The 25495-nt window shown below is 36.7% G+C and overlaps 1 protein-coding gene across 1 annotated transcript in view; it reads right to left on the bottom strand.

The window, feature by feature from the left end:
• LOC138306851 (uncharacterized) overlaps positions 1–25495 on the bottom strand; it is a 92532-nt gene that overhangs the window by 30486 nt on the left and 36551 nt on the right. The window contains exon 2 of the mRNA XM_069247357.1: positions 20975–21212. Within this exon, the coding sequence (XP_069103458.1) occupies positions 20975–21134 (160 nt within the window). The 5' untranslated portion in view covers positions 21135–21212. The remainder of the gene's footprint in view (positions 1–20974; positions 21213–25495) is intronic.

The following is a 25495-nucleotide window of genomic DNA, read 5'->3' as shown; positions in this document are numbered from 1 at the left end:
ATTTTGAAGACAAAGAAGTAATTCTAGTGGGTTCCGAGACGGTATTTTCTAATCCATATTTTAATAGAATTCTATGAAAGTGAGAATTTGGATTGAGATTAATCATATCTTGATTTATATCGCCCATTAGTATAACGTCTCTTTGTAAATCAACTACATTGTTGAGATTATCGTCAAGAATATCCCAATAATTCACTAATGAGTTAGGGGGCCTATAGATACATCCAATTAGAATAGACTTGTTATTAGTAGATATTTCAGTCCAAATGAGTTCGAGATTGTTCGACTCAAGGTCCGGTCTGCGTTTAATATTAATGTTATTTTTAGCATAAATAAGCACACCACCCCCATTATTATCGCGATCTTTCCTAAACATATTGTCAAAACTTTCCAAGGAAATATTACAATCAGGTATAGAATCATGTAAATGTGTTTCAGATATACAGAGTATATCATAATCTGAGAATTCTGCTTCCAGAGTGTCAAGTTTATTACGTAAAGAGCAAATGTTGATGTGGCATAAAGATAAGTTTTCTAACTGAGTATTGTATTGTGGACCGGGATTCGGTTGAATATCACCACAAATATATAAAATTTGATATTTGAATAATTGGAAATTGATATTTTTGAAAAAGGACAGAAATACACCAGAGAACCAGTCTGATAAAAAGTCAATCACTGTTCCTACCCTATCTGAGCAATATAATTTATCAACCATTATCAAAAATCATCATAGTAAATAAGAGATGTAATTGTGGAGGAAGTAAAACATGAGTGATAATTACATAAACCTTAAGATATGGAGACTTATCTTGGCTATATTTGAGGATTAGATAGTATGTATGACTGTTCATATTCTGAGATACATGTTGATAATTTGAAGCTAAATATTTTAACAAAAAAGATATTAGAAAATAAATCATTAAGCAAAACGCTTCAAACTCTTCCGTTGTTGACATTCTAAATCCATATTTTTTTTTATATTCTGCACACCTTATTTTTATTCTGAACAGAAGAGTAAAGAATAGCATATTCTTTAGCAAGTTATACCAATTACCTCCCTTGGTAGTGATAGAAAAGAAAATAATAATAAAAAAAAAAATGAAATAAAAAATAGAGACCGAAAAACAATCGTGATATATAATATGAAAATAAACACGAGTAAGAAAAATGATTTGGAATAGTATTTGCCAACTACACAGTAGTCTTACTATTCAGTGTATGTATACATACAACGAGCCTTGAGAAATAAAAAGGGGTTAGGATGTAATGTACAATTGTTTTGTATGTTACAATTTCATCCATATTTCCAAATAAAATACAACTACATTCCGTATATATATACTTATACAAAAATCAATGCACATTCCGGAATATGTGACCATATAGGGGTGTAAATTTGAGCCACGCCGATAATTTTAGTCCTATTCCGCACGTGTTACTACTAAATTTACCTGTAAGAGTGCACGTGACTATACGATCTCATCGACATTGGCACACATAGGCTTACAAAATAATACAAAAAACATCCATCGCATTTATGTGTACTCGCGCGCGTGTCCACATATGTATTCAGAGATTACGATCGGAACACATGCGGAAAAGTCATCAGTGAATAAACCTTTTTCTATTTAGCTGAAATCAAAATGTACTGTGTTCCATTAAGTTGGAGATGAGCTATTAAAGAGAAAACTCTACAAATTGACAAAAACATCCCCAACACTTGGTATTAAGGAAGTTTCACCGAAGAACTAAATCAATTGACTTTGAGCCAGAGAAAATAATTGGTTTTCCAGGGAAGTAAAAATGTGGAGACATTTGACATTACATAATGGGTGTCACTGGGACTTGGTGTCACACCAAACTCTGCTGCAGGTTATAACAGTACTTCTCACCCTGGCAAATCTGATGTGATCAGATTACTATATGTGCATATCAATATAAAGACAAAGTTACAGTATAAAGTATTGGTTAACGATTAATATAAACAATACAACGAACTCCTTAGTTGAATATGTAAGTTTCTGAAATAGGTAAATGTCATTTGTTGAACATACTTGGTAGCCCTTCATCCATATATGGTTGTAACCCATTCACGGATTAATATAAGGAGGAGTCAGATTTTAAAGCCAAATTTCAGCAAAGTTTCCATTTTGGACATCTGCCGTACTATCCCCATGGCTCTTAGCACTGTCCTTTATAAAATATAATTGTCGTCACCTAAAGTTCCCCCTTCTGAATCAATTAAAACCCCTATAGACCATTAAATTTTCCTTGAAATTGGAGACTGAAACGAGGGCTGGCGGCCATCTTGGAATACCAAAATCTTTATGAAAATGTTTGCATGTTGTTCCGCATCAATTTAAACCCCTATAGACCAATTTTCATCGGAGACCGAAATCGGAAAACAGGAAGTGGGCCAGCTTAAATTAAGAAAATTTGCCCTTTTGAGGCCCCACCCTTCAGCCCCTAGAGGTCGGACCAGACTCATTTATATAAAATATGATTGTCCTTCCCCAATGATGTTTCACACCAAATGTGGATGAAATTCATCCCTTTTTTGGGCCCCGCCCCTCTGCTCCTTGGGGTCGGACCTATCTCATTTATATACAAGAGATCCCAGAGGGAACTTGGCGCCCACCAAAGAATGATATATATCTGACAAAGGAAAGATGGATCTTTTCTTTACTTTTTAAACTTTTTCAAACATACTACATATGAAATTTGAGACAGATTGCTTCAGTACCTTTTGAGAAATAGCGGTAACAAACTTCAACTATCAAAATCAAAGACGACTCCTTGGCAGCAATCTTGTTAACCGATCAGTCCCAAATCGCAATATGCACAACTAGGGCCCTAGGGGAACCTACATGTGAAATTTGAGAAAGATCCGTTCAATACTTTCTGAGAAATAGCGATAACAAACTTTGAATAACAAAATCCAAGATGGCTGCCTGGCGGCCATTTTGTTGACCGATCGGTCCCAAAATACAATATGCACAACTAGGTCCCTAGGGGAACCTACATATAAAATTTGAGACAGATCCCTTCAGTACTATCTGAGAAATAGCGATAACAAACTTTAACTATCAAAATCCAAGATGGCAGCCTGGCAGCCATATTGTTCACCGATTGGTCCAAAAATGCAATATGCACAACTAGGGCCATAAAGGAACCTACATATTAAATTTGAGAAAGATCCCTTCAGCACTTTTTGAGAAATAGGGATATCAAACCTTAACAATCAAAATCCAAGATGACCGCCTGGCGGCCATCTTGTTTTTCCTATCAGCCTCAAAATCTGTACAGCACAACTAGGGACCAAGGGTAACCTCCATGTGAAGTTTGAACAAAATCCCTTCAGTAGTTCTCAAGAAATATCGATAACAAATTTCAACTGCCAAAATCAAAGATGGCTGCCTGGCGGCCATCTTGTTTTTCCGATCAGGCTCAAAATCTGAATGGCACAACTAAGGACCAAGGGTAACCTCCATGTGAAGTTTGAACAAAATCCCTGCTGTAGTTTTTAGGAAATAGTGATAACAAGCATTGTTTACGGACGACGGACGGCGGACGACGGACCACAGACGCAGGGCAATTTGAATAGCCCACCATCATCAGATGGTGGGCTAAAAAAATGATTGTCCTTCCCCAATGATATTTTACAATAAATATAGATGAAACCCATTCAAGGATGAAAGAGGAGTAGGATTTTAAAGCTAAAATTAAGAAAATTCCCCCTTTTGGGGCCCCGACCCTCAGCCACTAGGGGTTGGACCAGGCTCATTTATATAAAATTTGATTGTCCATCCCCAATGATGTTTCACAACAAATATGGATGGAATCCATCGAAGGATGAAGGAGGAGTAAGATTTTAAAGCTAAAATTAAGAAAATTTGCCCTTTTTTGGGCCCCATCCCTCAGCCCCTAGGGGTCGGACCAGGCTTATTTATATAAAACTTGATTGTCCTTCCTAAATGATCTTTCACACCAAATATGGATGAAATCCATCCAAGGATGAAAGAGGAGTAGGATTTTAAAGTTTAAATTAAGAAAATTTGCCCTTTTTTAGGCCCCATCCCTCAGCCCCTAAGGGTCGGATTAGGCTCATTTATATAAAATATGACTGTCCTTCCCCAATGATGTTTTACACCAAATATGGATAAAATCCATCCAAGGATGAAAGAGGAGTAGGATTTTAAAGCTTAAATAAAGAAAATTTGCCCTTTTGGGGCCCCACCCCTCAGCCCTTAGGGGTCGGACCAGGCTCATTTATATACCATATGATTTACCTTCCCCAATGAGGAGTAGGATCAAGCTTAAATTAAGAAAGTTTGCCCTTTTGGAGCCCCGCCCCTCTAGCCTAGGGGTCCGATCTGTCTCATTTATATAAAATATGATTGTCCTTCCCCAATGATGTTTCACACCAAATATGGATGTAATCCTCTCAAGGGTTAAGGAGGAGTAGGCTTTTGTATAAATAGTCTTACGCACAATGCATGGCGCACGGCTGACGGCGCACGACGACGGACAAAACATGATGACAATAGGTCATCCTGACCTTCGGTCAGATTTCACAACTGTTAAATGATTTCAGTCTGTACATAACAATGGAGCTGAATGGACCAAACTGAAAATCTACAGGGGTGTATGAGAAACAGTCTGAGAAATAGGGAGAGGATGGAACTAGGAATTAAAATAGTCTTCATGGGTCTATCCACAGTTAAACAGAATGTTCACTACTGAACGACTCAAGACCTAATTAAACAAGTCTAACTATATATATAGGCAACGTCAACTGTAAATCAAACTAATGTCTAACAAGAGGCCCATGGGCCTTAACATGGGCCTTAATGGTCACCTGAGTTCTGATACAGAATGAAACAAAGACATACACTATATTTGCCCATCAGGCCCTTGAAGTCAGTCAGTGATTTTATAAATTTGACTTTTTAATCTATGAAGATTATTTGGTTCCATCGACAAATCTGTGAATTCAGAAGAAAGATTTTTGAAATGTTATCCATTTTGACCCATTTTGGCCCCACCCCTCTGGCCATTGGGGGCGGCCAGGACCAATATGGATATGATGTTAAAATGCTATCTCTGGCTAATAATTCTAACCCAGATTGACTAATTTCCTATGAAAACTAAGCAAATAATGTTCCTAAATGTGTTTTTCTATATAAACTATAGTAAATTTGACCCCATCCCCAGGGGAAAATCTGAGATCCCAGGGCCATGAAATTCACAAATTTTTGTAAAGAGCCTTAAGACCTTCCAATCTATCAAGAGTATCTGGTTCCAACAAATCTGTGAATTCAAAAAGAAGATTTTTGAAATTACCATTTTGACCCCTTTTGGCTCCGCCCCTTTGGCCCCTGGGGGTCGGCCATGACCAATATGGATATGATGTTAAAATGCTATTTCAGACTAATAATTCTAACCCAGTTTGACTAATTTCCTATGAAAAATAAGGCAAATAATGTTCATAAATGTGTTTTCCTATATGAATTAAAGTAAACTTGACCCCCTCCCTAGAGGGAAACATGAGACCCCAGGGTCATATTATTCACAATTTTTGTAAAGGACTTTAAGACCTTTCCATTTATGCAGAGTATTTGATTCTATCAGGTCCAGAATTTCAGAAGAAGATTTTTGAAGTTATAGCCTTTTTTACCCCTTTTGACCCCACCCCTAAGACCCCTGGGAGTCAGTCATGGAAAATTGGTTAATAGGATTCAATGGCCATTTCATACTGATAATTCTGACAATATTTGACTCATTTCCTATTACAAATGATCAAATAATACTCAAAAATGTGTTTTCCCTATATAAACTATAGTAAAGTTAACCCCTCCCCAGGGGGAAACTTGAGACTCCAGGGTCATATAATTCACAATTTTTGTAAAGGACCTTAGGACCTTTCTATCTATGAAGAGTATTTAATTCCATCACATCTGTGAGTGGAGAAGAAGATTTTTGAAATTTTAGTAAATTTTACCCCTTTTGGCCCCTCCCACAGCTCCCTGAGGGGTGGGGACCATATAATTCACAATTTTGATTGGCCTTATGCCTTAGAAGGTTTGTGCAAAATTTCACTGAAATTGCTTCAGCAGTTTTGGAGAAGAAGTCGAAAATGTAAATTGTTTACGGACATACGACGGACGACGGACAAAAGGCGATTAGAATAGGTCATTTGAGACTTCGTCTCAGGTGACCTAAAAATTGTACCTGGTCACTGAAGCAGTGCATGGTCCTTGCTAAGTAAGTATCAATCTTCCATTGGAGATCAACTAGTTAATGAGGCAGGGATCCCAGTCAGTGCCTGAGGTTGTGGTGAGAGTCAGCATCCATATAAATAGATAACCAATTCTGGATTGGTACCATGAACCTGTACTACTGGTAACCTTTTAATTAGTCTTAATTGGCTGTGTTTTATTGATCTTTTTATACAACATGACATCTCCTTCCATTCAATGTCCTATCTCCATCACGTTGGAAACGTGTCTGTATTCATGCCTGTATTGGACATGGTTTATAACAAACAGAATCTTCAATGATAAATAATGTACTTGATTAGTTCATCAGTGTTCATTCACATAAAAAATAGCTGTCAAACCTGTCCAAAAGACGTCCCAAAGGGCAAAGAAAATGTTCATTAGACCCAAGTGGTCTTTATAAATGAGTCAAATTTTGAAACCAAGCAAGTTTGTATCTCAGAAAGTGGTCTGATTACACAGGTGGTCTATAAACAAAGGTGGTTACTATCATACAAAGGTGGTTACTATCATACAAAGGTGGTTACTATTATACAAAGGTGATTACTATTATACAAAGGTAGTTACTATCATACAAAGGTGGTTACTATTATACAAAGGTGATTACTATTATACAAAGGTAGTTACTATCATACAAAGGTGGTAACTATCATACAAAGGTGATTACTATTATACAAAGGTGATTACTATCATATAAAAAGGTGGTTACTATCATACACAGGTGGTTACTATCATACACAGGTGGTTACTAACTATTATACAAAGGTGGTTACTATTATACAAAGGTGATTACTATTATACAAAGGTGGTTACTATTATACAAAGGTGGTTACTATTATACAAAGGTGGTTACTATCATACAAAGGTGGTTACTATCATACACAGGTGGTTACTATTATACAAAGGTGATTACTATTATACAAAGGTGATTACTATCATACAAAGGTGTTTACTATCATACAAAGGTGTTTACTATCATACAAAGGTGGTTACTATCATACAAAGGTGGTTGCTATTATACAAAGGTGGTTACTATCATACAAAGATGGTTACTATCATACAAAGGTGGTAACTATCATACAAAAGTGGTAACTATCATACAAAGGTGCTTACTATCATACAAAGGTGGTTACTATCATACAAAGGTGGTAACTATCATACAAATGTGGTAATTATCATACAAAATTACTATCATACAATGGTGGTTACTATCATACAATGGTGGTTACTATCATACAAAGGTGGTAACTATCATACAAAGGTGGTTACTATCATACAAAGGTGGTTGCTATCATACAAAGGTGTTAAGTATCATACAAAGGTGGTAACTATCATACAAAGGTGGTTACTATCAAACAAAGGTGGTAACTATCATACAAAGGTGGTTACTATCATACAAAGGTGGTTACTATCATACAATGGTGGTTACTATCAAACAAAGGTGGTAACTATCATACAAAGGTGGTTACTATCATACAAAGGTGGTTACTATCATACAAAACTGGTAACTATCATACAAAGGTGGTTACTATCATACAAAGGTGGTTACTATCATACAAAGGTGTTTACTATCATACAAAGGTGGTTACTATCATACAAAGGTGTTTACTATCATACAAAGGTGGTTACTATCATACAATGGTGGTTACTATCATACAATGGTGGTTACTATCATACAAAGGTGTTTACTATCATACAATGATGGTTACTATCATACAAAGGTGGTTACTATCATACAAAGGTGGTTACTATCATACAATGGTGGTTACTATCATACAAAGGTGTTTACTATCATACAATGGTGGTTACTATCATACAAATGTGGTTACTATCATACACAGGTGGTTACTATCATACAAAGGTGTTTACTATCATACAAAGGTGGTTACTATCATACAATGGTGGTTACTATCATACAAAGGTGGTTACTATCATACAAAGGTGTTTACTATCATACAAAGGTGTTTACACAAGTCATACAATGGTGGTTACTATCATACAAAGGTGGTAACTATCATACAATGGTGGTTACTATCATACAAAGGTGGTTACTATCATACAAAGGTGTTTACTATCATACAAAGATGTTTACTATCATATACAATGGTGGTTACTATCATACAAAGGTGGTAACTATCATACAATGGTGGTTACTATCATACAATGGTGGTTACTATCATACAATGGTGGTTACTATCAAACAAAGGTGGTAACTATCATACAAAGGTGGTTACTATCATACAAAGGTGGTTACAATGGTGGTTACTATCAAACAAAGGTGGTAACTATCATACAAAGGTGGTTACTATCATACAAAGGTGGTTACTATCATACAAAACTGGTAACTATCATACAAAGGTGGTTACTATCATACAAAGGTGTTTACTATCATACAAAGGTGGTTACTATCATACAAAGGTGGTTACTATCATACAATGGTGGTTACTATCATACAAAGGTGTTTACTATCATACAATGGTGGTTACTATCATACAAAGGTGGTTACTATTATACAAAGGTGATTACTATTATACAAAAGTGATTACTATCATACAAAGGTGTTTACTATCATACAAAGGTGTTTACTATCATACAAAGGTGGGTGGTTACTATCATACAAAGGTGGTTGCTATTATACAAAGGTGGTTACTATCATACAAAGATGGTTACTATCATATTACATACAAAGGTGGTAACTATCATACAAAAGTGGTAACTATCATACAAAGGTGTTACTATCATACAAAGGTGGTTACTATCATACAAAGGTGGTAACTATCATACAAAGTGGTAATTATCATACAAAATTACTATCATACAATGGTGGTTACTATCATACAAATGGTGGTTACTATCATACAAAGGTGGTAACTATCATACAAAGGTGGTTACTATCATACAAAGGTGGTTGCTATCATACAAAGGTGTTACTATCATACAAAGGTGGTAACTATCATACAAAGGTGGTTACTATCATACAAAGGTGGTTAACTATCATACAAAGGTGGTTACTATCATACAAAGGTGGTTACTATCATACAAAGGTGGTTACTATACTAAAACAAAAGTGGTTACTATCATACAAAGGTGGTTACTATCATACAAAGGTGGTTACTATCATACAAAGTGTACTATAACAGGTACTATCATACAAAGGTGGTTACTATCATACAAAGGTGGTTACTATCATACAAAGGTGGTTACTATCATACAAAGGTGGTTACTATCATACAAAGGTGGTTACTATCATACAATGGTGGTTACTATCATACAAAGGTGTTTACTATCATACAATGGTGGTTACTATCATACAAAGGTGGTTACTATCATACAAAGGTGGTTACTATCATACAAAGGTGGTTACTATCATCACAAAGGTGGTTATATACTATCATACAAGGTGGTTACTATAACAAAGTGGTACTATCATACAAGGTGGTTACTATCATACAAGTGTTACAACAAGGTGGTACTATCATCATAAAGGTGGTTACTATCATACAAAGGTGTGTACTATCATACAAAGGGTGGTTACTATGGTTACTATCATACAAGGGTTACTATCATACAAGTGTTTACTATCATACAAAGGTGTTTACTATCATACAATGGTGGTTACTATCATACAAAGGTGGTTACTATCATACAAAGGTGGTTACTATCATACAATGGTGGTTACTATCATACAAAGGTGGTTACTATCATACAAAGGTGGTTACTATCATACAAAGGTGGTTACTATCATACAAAGGTGTTTACTATCATACAAAGGTGGTTACTATCATACAATGGTGGTTACTATCATACAAAGGTGTTTACTATCATACAAAGATGTTTACTATCATACAATGGTGGTTACTATCATACAAAGGTGGTAACTATCATACAATGGTGGTTACTATCATACAAAGGTGGTTACTATCATACAAAGGTGTTTACTATCATACAAAGATGTTTACTATCATACAATGGTGGTTACTATCATACAAAGGTGGTAACTATCATACAATGGTGGTTACTATCATACAATGGTGGTTACTATCATACAATGGTGGTTACTATCAAACAAAGGTGGTAACTATCATACAAAGGTGGTTACTATCATACAAAGGTGGTTACTATCATACAAAGGTGTTTACTATCATACAAAGGTGGTTACTATCATACAAGGGTACTATCATACAATGGTGGTTACTATCATACAATGGTGGTTACTATCATACAATGGTGGTTACTACTATCATACAAAGGTGGTTACTATCATCATACAATGGTGGTTACTATCATACAAAGGTGGTTACTATCATACAAAGGTGGTTACTATCATACAATGGTGGTTACTATCATACAAAGGTGTTTACTATCATACAATGGTGGTTACTATCATACAAAGGTGGTTACTATCATACACAGGTGGTTACTATCATACAAAGGTGTTTACTATCATACAAAGATGTTTACTATCATACAATGGTGGTTACTATCATACAAAGGTGGTTACTATCATACAATGGTGTTTACTATCATACAAAGGTGGTTACTATCATACAAAGGTGGTTACCATCATACAATGGTGGTTACTATCATACAATGGTGGTTACTATCATACAAAGGTGGTAACTATCATACAATGGTGGTTACTATCATACAATGGTGGTTACTAGTGTGACAAGATGAGATCTTGTGTTTCTGTGATGTGTCACGTTTATTACGATATTATTTCAATCTGTAGGAATATCAGAACATCTGTGAATAATTATTAACTAGAAGATACTAGGAAATGTAATTCAACCTTTGGTAAATATATACCTGATCTTTAATGCATCGTAACTGGCCGATAATCAGATAAAGTATGAGCGATCGTTGACCGTTGAGAGAAAGCGTGGTTAGTTACAGGAAGTGTGAACCGGAAATAACGTAGTACGCAAGTTGTCGTGTGTGAAATATTCCTATTTTTTTAGTAAGAGCGAGTATAGCAGAGTTTCGGATGTAAGTACAGTTCGTATGCAAATTATAACTAATTTTGTAGGTTAGGATGTGTTTATTTATTACTATCATACAATGATAGTAAAATACAAATATATAAAATACGTATAATACAAATGTTGCAAATTGTGTACGCAACCTTTTCCAACAAGAATCCAGCAATAGAATAATCTCGCGTGGTTACTATGGTTTTCCAGCAACGCTCCAGCAAGGTTCCGTTACTTCAGGTTGGGATTTCACTTCTGCTTTGGGAGTCAAGGTGTGAGTACGTCTAGTGATGTTTCTCTGTGTAACTTTCCGCTATGGATGTAAGAGGTGTTTCCTCGATCCCGATGCGGTTGTCTTGTCATTGTATTGTGTATGTGTACATGTGTACGTGTTAAATATGGGAAATTTTCCAATATTTTTATAGGATTTTCGTAACTAGGAAACTTAGATTATTCTGTCATTATTTGGGAATGGATTGTAGTCAACTTAACTGTTCTGATTCTAGAGAATCGTTTTGGGGAAATGATTATTATGCAGTGGTAGATTTTTATATAGAGGTACATTTTTATTCAGAAGTATTAGGGAATTATTTTTACATTTTTTAGATGTTGGAGATTGCTGGATTTATTGGTAGGAAATATTGTAATTTAACCATAGGATAGCTACGTACTGTGAGAGTGTGTTGAGTAAGGAATAGATCTTCAGGATTGTATCATTGTTTATTGTAATATATTTCAAACATAATTAAATTATTTAACTTTATTTAACTCTTGGTTGTATTTGATTAGGAATCACAGTCTCGATGACAGTGATTATTTGGTATGAGAATCTTGAAACCTCATACCTATGTAACTAAAGTTTGTTATAAATTATACATTGTACCTAATGGTCCAAGGGTAGACAACTCAAGGAAACCTTGAGATATGTTTGAAGACTGAGATGACTAATTGGTACTGCAGATGCTGAGACGAAGAAGATTCCTGTGGATGAAGATGCCTTACAAGAGACTTTTATGACTCATAATAGATTTAAGTGAGATAGTCCTTGACCATTAGTCGAGTCCTTTATGGACATGGTATCAATCAGTTTGATACCCAACCTATGTAACGGTCAGACACGCTACCTGAATTTGCTGGTTTTGGTTATACCACTTGGCCGTTACACTATCATACTAAGGTGGTTACTATCATACAAACAATGATGGTTACTATCATACAATGATGGTTACTATCATACAAAGATGGTTACTATCATACAAAGGTGGTTACTATCATACAAAGGTGTTTACTATGAAACAAATGTGGTAACTATCATACACAGGTGGTTACTATCATACAAAGGTGGTTACTATCATACAAAGGTGGTTACTATCATACAAAGGGGTTTACTATTGTACAAAGGTGGTTACTATCATACAAAGGTGGTTACCATCATACAAAGGTGGTTACTATCATTCAAAGGTGGTTACTATCATACAAAGGTGGTTACTATCATATAAAGGTGGTAACTATCATACAAGTGTGGTAATTATCATACAAAGGTGTTTACTATCATACAAAGGTGGTTACTATCATACAAAGGTGGTTACTATCATACAAAGGGGTTTACTATTGTACAAAGGTGGTTACTATCATACAAAGGTGGTTACCATCATACAAAGGTGGTTACTATCATTCAAAGGTGTTTACTATCATACAAAGGTGTTTACTATCATACAAAGTTGGTAACTATCATACAAAGGTGGTTACTATCATACAAAGGTGGTTACTATTATACAATGGTGTTTACTATCATACAAAGGTGGTAACTATCATTCAAAGGTGGTTACTATCATACACAGGTGGTTACTATCATACAAAGGTGTTTACTATCATACAAAGGTGGTTACTATCATACAATGGTGGTTACTATCATACAAAGGTGGTTACTATCATACAATGGTGGTAACTATCATACAAAGGTGGTAACTATCATACAAAGGTGCTTACTATCATACAAAGGCAGTTATTATCATACAATGGTGGTTACTATCATACGAAGGTGGTTACTATCATACAAAGGTGGTAACTATCATACAAAGGTGGTTACTATCATACACAGGTGGTTACTATCATGCAAATGTGGTAACTATCATACAAAGATGGTTACTATCATACAATGGTGGTTACTATCATACAAAGGTGGTAACTATCATACAATTGTGGTTACTATCATACAAAGGTGGTTACTATCATACAAAGTTGGTAACTATCATACAAATATGGTAACTATCATACAAAGATGGTTACTATCATACAAAGGTGGTTACTATCATACAAAGGCAGTTACTATCATACAAAGGTGGTTACTATCATACACAGGTGGTTACTATCATGCAAATGTGGTAACTATCATACAAAGATGGTTACTATCATACAAAGGTGGTTACTATCATACAAAGATGGTTACTATCATAAAAATATGGTTACTATCATACAAAGGTGGTTACTATCATACAATGATGGTTACTATCATACAAAGGTGGTTACTATCATACAAAGGTGGTTAATATCAAATAAAGGTGGTAACTATCATACAAAGGTGGTAACTATCATACAAAGGTGGTTACTATCATACAATGGTGGTTACTATCATACAAAGGTGGTAACTATCATACAAAGGTGGTTACTATCATACAAAGGTGGTTACTATCATACAAAACTGGTAACTATCATACAAAGGTGGTTACTATCATACAAAGGTGGTTACTATCATACAAAGGTGCTTATTATCATACAAAGGTGCTTTCTATTAGACAGGTTTTACTATAAATCTTTATTTCTTATACATTAGAAGAAAGAAGATGGCATATTTTACTTAATAGTAAGTACCAATAAGACTACAGTTTAACCCACTTATATTGAACTCGCAAACTTGAATAACCCGGCTTTATGTGTGTAAAAAAAAACTCGGAAAATTCAAACTCGGAAAACTCGAAAAACTCGCTTAGTACGAAGTACATGTTTGGTCTGAATGACAAAAATCTGTAAAAAAGCCGCTTTTAACTACGTAAACACGGAGATAACTGTTAAATGTTTAGCAATATTGTTAATTCTTTATATCAGCAATAATCAGTGATCATCAAATTTAAAATTGTGGTACATGTACGCTGTACTTAGGTAAACATTATCCTATGACTGGCACAGCAAAATAATACAAAATAAATGGTCCTGGCCGCCTGTCACTAATGTGATCACTAAAGCAGAACTAAGCTCTACCACTTGGCACCGTGTTAAAATCACAATCTGGAGCCGGTAACCGCTTACTGTTTTTACAGGTGTATACGTTAGTTAATTATCGTGTCAAAGTCGAAAAATATGAAAGAAGCAATGGTGTAATTAGTCCCGAAGTACTCATTAAAAGTAGCTCTGTAACTGAGGAGGTGTCATGTACGTGTATCATAAATGCACTGCAGTTTCACAGCAATATCATACCCGTTTCGGAAATGTCGAAGTCAACTGAGCAATCCAACGAAGGACCCGGTACAACCGGGGGGATAATTGGATCAGTTGATAGGGTGAAAACCGGAGTGAAGAGGAAGATGACGGCCCAGACAATTGAGACGAAATACAAGGCCATCTTAGCTGTTGAAAGGGGAGAAAGGTCAAAGTCGTTGATTGTTAAGAATTTGGCAAACCACCAAATACCCTGTCGACATGGCTGAAGTTGAAAGAAAAAATCAAGACTGCTTTTAGCAGTGATGGAACGAGCCCAGCAAGAAAGAAGATGCGTACAGCGAAATTTGAAGACATTGAAGCAGCCCTTCTGAAGTGGTTCGCCCATGCCAGAGATCAAAATCTTCCTATTTCCGGCCCGATGCTTAACGTAAAAGCGAACGAACTTGCCTCAAGAATTGGAGAGCCTAGCTTCAACTGCAGTACTGGCTGGATTGATCTATTTAAAGACAGACATAGTATCTGCTTCAAGAAAATCTGTGGTGAAGCAAAGTCCATAGACAAATCCAGTGACGCAATGGTGCAGTGGGCCAACGACCTCCATACTCTCCTATCACAGTACAACCACAGCGATATCTTTAATGCTGATGAGACTGGTATATTTTATCGAATGCTGCCTGACAGTACCCTGGACTTCAAAGGTAATGACTGCCACAGAGGAAAACGTAGCAAAGACAGACTCACCGCCCTGATTTGCGCCAACATGACTGGTACTGAGAAACTCCCTCTATTCATCATTGGAAAGTCAGCAAAGCCAAAATGTTTCAAGAACGTGGACCCTCCAGACTGAATACACAGCAAACCACAAGGCATGGATGACCAGTGATATTTTCAGAGAATGGATCCGCAAAGCTGACCGGAAGTTCGCCAACCAGCAACGCCGCATTGCTATGGTGATTGATAATTTTCCCGCCCATCCACAAATCCATGATCTCCGAGCCATCAAACTCATATTCCTGCCTCCGAACACTACCAGCAACACACAGCCGATGGACCAAGGTGTGATTCAAAATCTCAAAGTTCACTACAGAAAGCGTCTACTACTGCGTCACATTAAAGCAATCGACCTACAGCAGACAGCAGAGATCACTGTTCTTGATGCAATGAAATTTCTTGCCGTATCCTGGCGATGTGTGACAGCGACAACAATCAGGAACTGTTTCCACCACGCAGGCTTTAAGAACGACAGCAGTCCTACCCCCAGCAGCGATAGCGAAGAAGACGATGACATTCCCCTCACTCACCTCATCAACCTCCACGTTCCTTTTGATACGTACGCCTCCGTTGATTCTGACTTCCCCACTAGTGCTACCATGACAGACGATGACATTATCGACGACATCATTCAATGCAGAAACGCCACCACGGATGAAGATACTGATGCTGACAGTACTTTTTTCGTGGTCCCTTCGAGTTCGTATTAACGGAGTTTGACTGTATTGAAATCCCGCTTAATATGAACAAATATTCAACCCCCTTCTACATTCCTATCAATCCTGTGTTGTATGAAGTCTTTTCTTGTCCCCGTCATCACTTTTTCAACTAATATTTACCCGGATATTATGTGACTGATATGCATCGATGGATCTAGCACAGACATAATGTACATTGTACATAAAGGCTAGAATGGGCCATGCCCTGAATGAATGGAAAGTTACTTGACTGTGAAGTTAGTATTCAGGTGAGTTTTGATGTAGTGAGTAAATGTCATAACAAAAATATAAACCAGTCTTTGTTATGTGTTTGATAAGAATGGACGTCGCCAGTAGTTCGCCGACTCGGAAAAGAAAAACATTTACTGTAGACAAGAAGTTTGAAATCATCAAAGCCATGGAACAAGGAACTAAAACAAGAGGCCCATGGGCCTTAACGGTCACCTGAGTTAGAATATATAATGAAACAAATAATGAAACAAATTAAAGACATATAAACACTATATGCTGGGCCTTGAAGTTGGTCAGTGATTTATAAATTTGACATTTTTAGACTATGAAGAGTATTTGCTTCCATCAAACCTGTGAACTTAGAGGTATTTTTGAAATTTTAATCAATTTGACCCTGTTTGGTCCTGCCCCTCTGGTCCCCCAGGGGGTCATCGAGGACGGATATGGATGTTAAAATGCTATATCTTCGGCTAATAATTCTAATCAAATTTGACTAATTTCCTACGAAAATTGGGCAAATAATATTCACAAATATGTTTTTCCTATATAAACTAAAGTAAACTTGACCCCTCCCCAGGGGGTAACGTGAGACCCCAAGATCATATAATTCACAGTTTTTATAAAACACCTGAAGACATTTCCATCTATAATTATTTGATTCTACTATATCCAGAATTTTAGAAGATTTTTGAAGTTTTAGTCTATTTGACCCTTTTTTACCCCCCCCCCCCCCCTGCCCCCAGGGGGTCGGCCAGGACCAATGTGGATATGATATTAAAATGCTATCTCAGGCTAATAATTCTAACCAAGTTTGACTCATTTCCTATGAAAATTGAGCAAAAAATGCTCATTAATGTGTTTTTCCTATATAAACTATAGTAAACTTGACCCCCTCCCCAAGGGGAAACAGGAGACCCCAGGGTCATATAATGTACAATTTTTATAAACAAACTTTAAGACCTTTTCATATCTATAAAGTGTATTTGATTATACCATTTCCAGAATTTTAAAAGAATATTTTTGAAGTTTTAGCCTATTTGACCTTTTTTGGCCCCGCCCCTCTGCCCCCAGGGGGTCGGCCAGGACCAATATGGATATGATATTAAAATGCTATCTCAGGCTAATAATTCTAACCAAGTTTGACTCATTTCCTATGAAAATTGAGCAAAAAATGCTCATTAATGTGTTTTTCCTATACAAACTATAGTAAACTTGACCCCCTCTCCAAGGGGAAACAGGAGACCCCAGGGTCATATAATTCACAATTTTTGTAAAGGACCTTAAGACCTTTCTATTTATGAAAAGTATTTGTTTCTACCATTTCCAGAATTTCAGAAGAAGATTTTTGAAGTTTTAGCCTATTTGACCCTTTTTTAGCCCCGCCCCTCTGCCCCCAGGGGGTCGGCCAGGACCAATGTGGATATGATATTAAAATGCTATCTCAGGCTAATAATTCTAACCAAGTTTGACTCGTTTCCAATGAAAATTGAGCAAAAAATGCTCATAAATGTGTTTTCCCTATATAAACTATAGTAGACTTGACCCCCTCCCCAGGGGGAAACGTGAGACCCCAGGGTCATATAATTCACAATTTTTGTAAAGGACCTTAAGACCTTTCTATTTATGAAAAGTATTTGATTCTACCATATCCAGAATTTCAGAAGAAGATTTTTGAAGTTTTAGCCTATTCGACCCCTTCTGACCCCGCCTCTAAGGCCCCTGAGGGTCAGTTATAGAAAATTTGTTAATAGGATTAAATGGCCATCTCATACTGATAATTCTGACAACATTTGACTCATTTCCTATTACAAATGACCAAATAATGCGCAAAAATGTGTTTTTTCAATATAAAGTATAGTAAACTTAACCCCCTCCCCAGGAGGAAACTAGAGACCCCAGGGTCATATAATTCACAAGTTTTGTAGAGGACCTTAAGACCTTTCTATCTGTGAAGAGTATTTGATTCTACCACATCTGTGAGTAGAGAAGAAGATTTTTGAAATTTTACTCAATTTTACCCCTTTTGGCACCTCCCACAGCCCCCTGGGGGGTGGGGACCATATAATTCACAATTTTGATTGGCCTTATGCCTTAGAAGGTTTGTGCAAAATTTCATTGAAATTGCTTCAGCAATTTTTGGAGAAGAAGTCGAAAATGTAAATTGTTTACGGACATACGACGGACGACGGACGACGCACGACGCACGACGACAGACAGAGGCGATTAGAATAGGTCACTGGAGACTTCTTCTCAGGTGACCTAACAAAAACACAAATAGCAAAGGAATTTGACATAAAACCCAGTACAATAAGATAAATTTTGAAACAAAAGGAAAGAGTATTTGACGCATGTGAAAGTGGAAATTCATTTCCGAAGTTGAAACGTTTTCGATCGGGAAATTATAATGACATTGAACAATGACTTTTTAAATGGTTTACTGATGCTAGATATATAAATGTGCCAATATCTGGAAATGTCTTGATGAAAAAAGCAGAGAATTTTTCAAATGGATCTTGGCTATGTTAACTTTATCTGTTCCAATGGTTTCCTTGACTGTTTTAAAAAACGGCATAATATCTTATACAAAAATGTCTAAGAGTGTATCGGACGAAACCGTTGACAATTGGATTAACACTTCTCTACCCAAAATCGTTCATAATTACTCACCGTGTGACATTTTTAATTGTGATGAGACAGGTTTGTTTTACAAGTGTGAACCATCGAAATCAATGCATCTGAAATGTGATCAATGTCACGGAGGCAAACGATTCAAAGACAGAATAACTGTTATGCTTGGCTGTAATCAAAATGGAACCGAGAAACTAACCCCTGTTGTTATTGGAAAATTTAATAAACCAAAGTGTTTTAAAAATGCAAACAGCTTACCAGTGCACTACTACGCAAATAAAAGAGCATGGATGACAAGCAAACTCTTTATAAAATGGGTGAGGATGTTGGACAGCAAAATCTTGCGGCAGAAGCGTCACATTCTTCTCTTTATTGACAGTTGCCCGGCCCATCCACGCATTAATGGACTAAAATCTGTAAAACTTGTGTTCTTTCCTCCCAATACTACGTCAAAGTTACAACCAATGGACCAGGGTGTCATAAATATTGTAAAAATAAACTATAGAAAGTGTCTAGTCAAAGAAAAAATTTGTTGTTTAGACAGCTCAGTAGACTTCAGTGTAAATTTGAGAATGGCCATCGATTGGATAAACAAAGCATGGTTCAACATGACCCCTTCCGCGATTCGGAAGTCGGATGACCCAGATGACATGATTCCATTAGCGGAACTTAAAAAAATATGGGTACAGAACGCAGATATTTCTGTTGAGGATTACGTGTCTATGGATGATAATGTCATCACAACCACAGCATTATCAGACCACGACATCGTAGAATCTGTTATCTGTACTAACGTCCAAATTGACAAGGATGACGACGATGATAGTAAAGAAATTGAAAACGTGAATGATGCTGAGGCATGAAACTGCATTGTTACATTAACAAGGTACATTCAGCAAAAACAAAACGTCAGTGACAATATTTTCGGAAGTCTCACTGCATTAGATTTATTTGTCAGCAACGAATTTGTTGAAAATAAGAGACAGTCTCGCATCAGCGAGCTCTTTACAAATTGATAATAAGGCAAAGGCCTACCGGAGTCTGGCAGTATCAAGAAATTCTGTACTGCAGTAGAGTACAAATGTTAAATGAAATCATTTTTATGAGAAAAAAAATCCACATACATAAATTAAATGATTACATAATTTGTTTATTAAACTAAAATCTTATTTTTGATTTTCTTTTTGTCGTTGTTGATGGTCGGATATACATGTATCTGCGTCTATATATCAAGGGAAATAACTTCAGATGTACTATAAAAATGCCAACCCGGTTATATTGAAACCCGCTTATTATGAACAAATTCATAGGGTCCCCTGGATTTCATTATATCTGAGTTAGACTGTAATATATTTTCTCATTCTCCATTACTAATTCCATGACTAACATGTAACTTGACCTTATCACTAATATCAGAATATTATGCCATCATGACCTACAACAGACTCGTATTTCATTGGACGTTCATGTACATTTAAGTACTCTAAATTACCTCCCTTGTGTGACCTTGGTTACAGTGTCCGTACATTTTAGTACTCTAAATTACCTCCCTTGTGTGACCTTGGTTACAGTGTCCGTACATTTAAGTACTCTAAATTACCTCCCTTGTGTGACCTTGGTTACAGTGTCCGTACATTTAAGTACTCTAAATTACCTCCCTTGTGTGACCTTGGTTACAGTGTCCGTACATTTAAGTACTCTAAATTACCTCCCTTGTGTGACCTTGGTTAGTGTCCGTACATTTAAGTACTCTAAATTATCTCCCTTGTGTGACGTTGGTTACAGTGTCCGTATATTTAAGTACTCTAAATTATCTCCCTTGTGTGACATTGGTTACAGTGTCCGTATATTTAAGTACTCTAAATTACCTCCCTTGTGTGACCTTGGTTACAATGTCCATCCCAAACAACAACTGAGATACCAATATGCTTACCCTCTGGATTTGTCTTTGTTTTAATCTTAGGATCAAAAACCACGAAGTCTGGCCTGAGTTTGCTGGCTCGCTTGCCTTTAAGAAGCGGAATGAGTCCCCCGAGGTACTCCAGATACAGAGTGTAATGGCCGCCCGAAGTCTCTTCCCCGTGCCGAACCATCGTACAGAATAGACGCTCGTTCCCAGGAGGTGTGGACGTAACAAATTCTCGTAATTTGAATGGATCAGGTACATAACTCTGAAACAAGGATGTTTATATAACAATGTTACACAGTTCAGTGCTAAACATAGACATCAATAAAATATCTTTATACAAATTCTTTGCATGAGGTCAGGTCGTTTGAACATTAACAGTAGCCCCATAGGAAAACAAGTTGTCAGTTATGATTAACATTAAATAAATATGATTTTACCATCAATCATATAATGAATGAAATGTCTGTTTGAGGTGATATTGATAACGTATTTACCGGTAAGTCTTTATGATGTGGTCACCACCAATATAATGTATAGTTACACCTACTTACACATTTAAGGTTATATTCTTCTGAGGTTTCAGTCCCGTTGAAGTCTCGTTTCGACAAAGATCAAAGAAGTTATGAGATTTTCAAACACAATTTATCAATACCTGTAGCAAGTTGCCAGTTGCAAATTTTGCCAAAAAATTACATTTCTAACTTCAGCAGATTTTTTTATACGGGGATTTTAAGAAATGGCCCATTTGGCGGCCATTTTGAAATTGTGTCTTTTTTCGCTTTGAGTAGAGCCAAAGTTTCACCATTTTTTACTGAAATTGTTTTTACTTAAATCATCACTGCACCAGCATTTTTAGCTGTATCAAGCTAATTTTTGCTGTAAATCTTTACTTGGTTTGTGATAATTAAAATATTGAGCATTAACGTATGAAATGATTCACTTTTTTCACTTTATTTTTACATTTAATGGTAATTTTAGCACTTTTATTTTTCACTCTAAAATACTGAAAAATAACAAATATTCAAGTGGAGCAAAAAATTAAGCACACGGACCCCCCATTTTTCTGCCTGATTCTGAAAGAACAACCCTTTCCCTATTGATATGCAAAATATTAACAAAAGTTTAATACCAGAACTTTTTCTATAAAGGGTTAGATTTGGCAAAAATGGCTGAAAATGGTGCATTTTGTAGCTCAAAATTAAGGGGTAGGGGTAGCATATGTTGTTATTATGAGAAAAAAATATTAGTCTTTTTGATCAAAACTGGTATATTTTAAAAGAAGACTACTGGAAAATAAATTCTACAAACATAAATACATATCAATCACCTCATTAGGAAATTATAGATTTAAAATCTTGTGCATATGGTCAAAACGGCAAAATTCCCATAAAATCCAATATTTTGTCAACAAGGTATCTTTGAGCGACAGTAGCTCAAAAACGAGCACACGGACATATGTTTTTTCTTTCATTTTCTTTCATGGCATGAACTCCTCTTTCCAATAATCTATATGAGAAAAAAAGTTTAATACAAGAAAATTTTGACTTCTCAGAGGAGTACATCCTTAAAGAATGAAATAAAAACTTGTCAGCGAAGGATTTTGTTCAGGATGTTCATCATTAGTACTATTTATAGGAAGTTTCAAAGGCTAAAGGTTTTTGGAAAAATTAAGTTTAAAGATGCTCCACCGCCGACAGAGCATAAATGGTATTTATCATTTGAACAATAGTTTGTGTTTAATCGTGTATATATATGCCAAACTAAAACAAAAAATAATATAACATAATTTATTTCGCCTTTGGTGCATGCGCAATCATTATTTCATTCCATATAGGATATAGTGCAAAGGAATTTTTCCGGGATGCAATTAATTATTTTTCATATTTTTTGACTTAAGTAAAATTAGAAGCTCAAACTTTTCAATAGTGGTAATGGTGTAAAGTAAGTAACTTTTGTAACTGAAGAAAAAAACTAAATCGTCTGCTCCTGTCTTTGATGGTGAAAAAATACCATTTGTCAGCGGTGGAGCATCTTTAAGACAGACAACTCGCCAGCTGTCAAGCAAGCCTCTCCGCATGTCACTTCCACAGCATTGTTTACAACAATAATACTTAAACTTTGAATGTGTAAATGTGCAATCGGGTGAATAATAACTGGATATCAGGCAATTCTGTACAGTTTTACTATATACAATATATCTAAGTATTTGGTATACCTCTGTGTGGTATCACATGATATTACTAATGAAGAAATCAGCAAAATCTACCACATTAATACACAACTTGAGAGTTTAGAATTGACAACCACTTATATCTGACAAAAATAGTTCCAAGCCTTACCACTTGATTAATAAAGTTGGTCAAGCAAGTAATTATTGCTATGGTGTGATACTGGACCTAGTTAAGCTAGCTACGGAGCCTGGACTTAAGGGGATACAGTGTCAAATAGTCAGTCAAGTGAATAATGGAAACCCATACCAAGGATTGGCCAAGACCATATAGCCTTGGTACACACTAGAGAGACATGACCTAGAGTATATAGTCTGGGTACACAGTGGAGAGACATGGCCTAGAGTATATTGTCTGTGTACACAGTGGAGAGACATGGCCTAGAGTATATAGTCTGTGTACACAGTGGAGAGACATGGCCTAGAGTATATAGTCTGTGTACACAGTGGAGAGACATGGCCTAGAGTATATAGTCTGTGTACACAGTGGAGAGACATGGCCTAGAGTATATAGTCTGTGTACACAGTGGAGAGACATGGCCTAGAGTATATAGTCTGTGTACACAGTGGAGAGATATGGCCTAGAGTATATAGTCTGTGTACACAGTGGAGAGACATGGCCAAGAGTATATAGTCTGTGTACACAGTGGAGAGACATGGCCTAGAGTATATAGTCTGTGTACACAGTGGAGAGACATGGCCTAGAGTATATAGTCTGTGTACACAGTGGAGAGATATGGCCTTGAGTATATAGTCTAGGTACACAGTGGAGAGACATGGCCTAGAGTATATAGTGTGGGTACACAGTGGAGAGACATGGCATAGAGTATATAGTCTGTGTACACAGTGGAGAGACATGGCCTAGAGTATATAGTCTGTGTACACAGTGGAGAGACATGGCCTAGAGTATATAGTCTGTGTACACAGTGGAGAGACATGGCCTAGAGTATATAGTCTGAATACACAGTGGAGAGACAAGACCTAGAGTATATAGTCTGAGTACACAGTGGAGAGACATGGCCTAGAGTATATAGTCTGGGTACACAGTGGAGAGACATGGCCTAGAGTATATAGTGTGGGTACACAGTGGAGAGACATGGCATAGAGTATATAGTCTGTGTACACAGTGGAGAGACATGGTCTATAGTATATAGTCTGTGTACACAGTGGAGAGACATGGCCTAGAGTATATAGTCTGTGTACACAGTGGAGAGACATGGTCTATAGTATATAGTCTGTGTACACAGTGGAGAGATATGGCCTAGAGTATATAGTCTGTGTACACAGTGGAGAGACATGGCCTATAGTATATAGTCTGTGTACACAGTGGAGAGACATGGCCTAGAGTATATAGTCTGGGTACACAGTTGAGAGACATGACCTAGAGTATATAGTCTGGGTACACAGTGGAGAGATATGGCCTAGAGTATATAGTCTGTGTACACAATGGAGAGACATGGCCTAAAGTATATTGTCTGTGTACACAGTGGAGAGACATGGCCTATAGTATATAGTCTGGGTACACAGTGGAGAGACATGGCCTATAGTATATAGTCTGTGTACACAGTGGAGAGACATGGCCTAGAGTATATAGTCTGGGTACACAGTGGAGAGACATGACCTAGAGTATATAGTCTGGGTACACAGTGGAGAGACATGGCCTATAGTATATAGTCTGTGTACACAGTGGAGAGACATGGCCTATAGTATATAGTCTGGGTACACAGTGGAGAGACATGACCTAGAGTATATTATCTGTGTACTCAGTGGAGAGACATGGCCTATAGTATATAGTCTGTGTACACAGTGGAGAGACATGGCCTAGAGTATATAGTCTGGGTACACAGTGGAGAGACATGGCCTAGAGTATATAGTCTGGGTACACAGTGGAGAGACATGGCCTATAGTATATAGTCTGTGTACACAGTGGAGAGACATGGCCTATAGTATATAGTCTGGGTACACAGTGGAGAGACATGGCCTATAGTATATAGTCTGTGTACACAGTGGAGAGACATGGCCTAGAGTATATAGTCTGGGTACACAGTGGAGAGACATGACCTAGAGTATATAGTCTGGGTACCACAGTGGAGAGACATGGCCTATAGTATATAGTCTGTGTACACAGTGGAGAGACATGGCCTATAGTATATAGTCTGGGTACACAGTGGAGAGACATGACCTAGAGTATATTATCTGTGTACTCAGTGGAGAAACATGGCCTATAGTATATAGTCTGTGTACACAGTGGAGAGACATGGCCTAGAGTATATAGTCTGGGTACACAGTGGAGAGACATGGCCTAGAGTATATAGTCT

The sequence above is a fragment of the Argopecten irradians genome, chromosome 1 (genome assembly GCF_041381155.1).
Source record: "Argopecten irradians isolate NY chromosome 1, Ai_NY, whole genome shotgun sequence".
Classification (NCBI taxonomy): domain Eukaryota; kingdom Metazoa; phylum Mollusca; class Bivalvia; order Pectinida; family Pectinidae; genus Argopecten; species Argopecten irradians.
The sequence above is the reverse complement of the archived record's forward strand: the minus strand, read 5'-3'. Positions and strand labels throughout refer to the sequence as shown.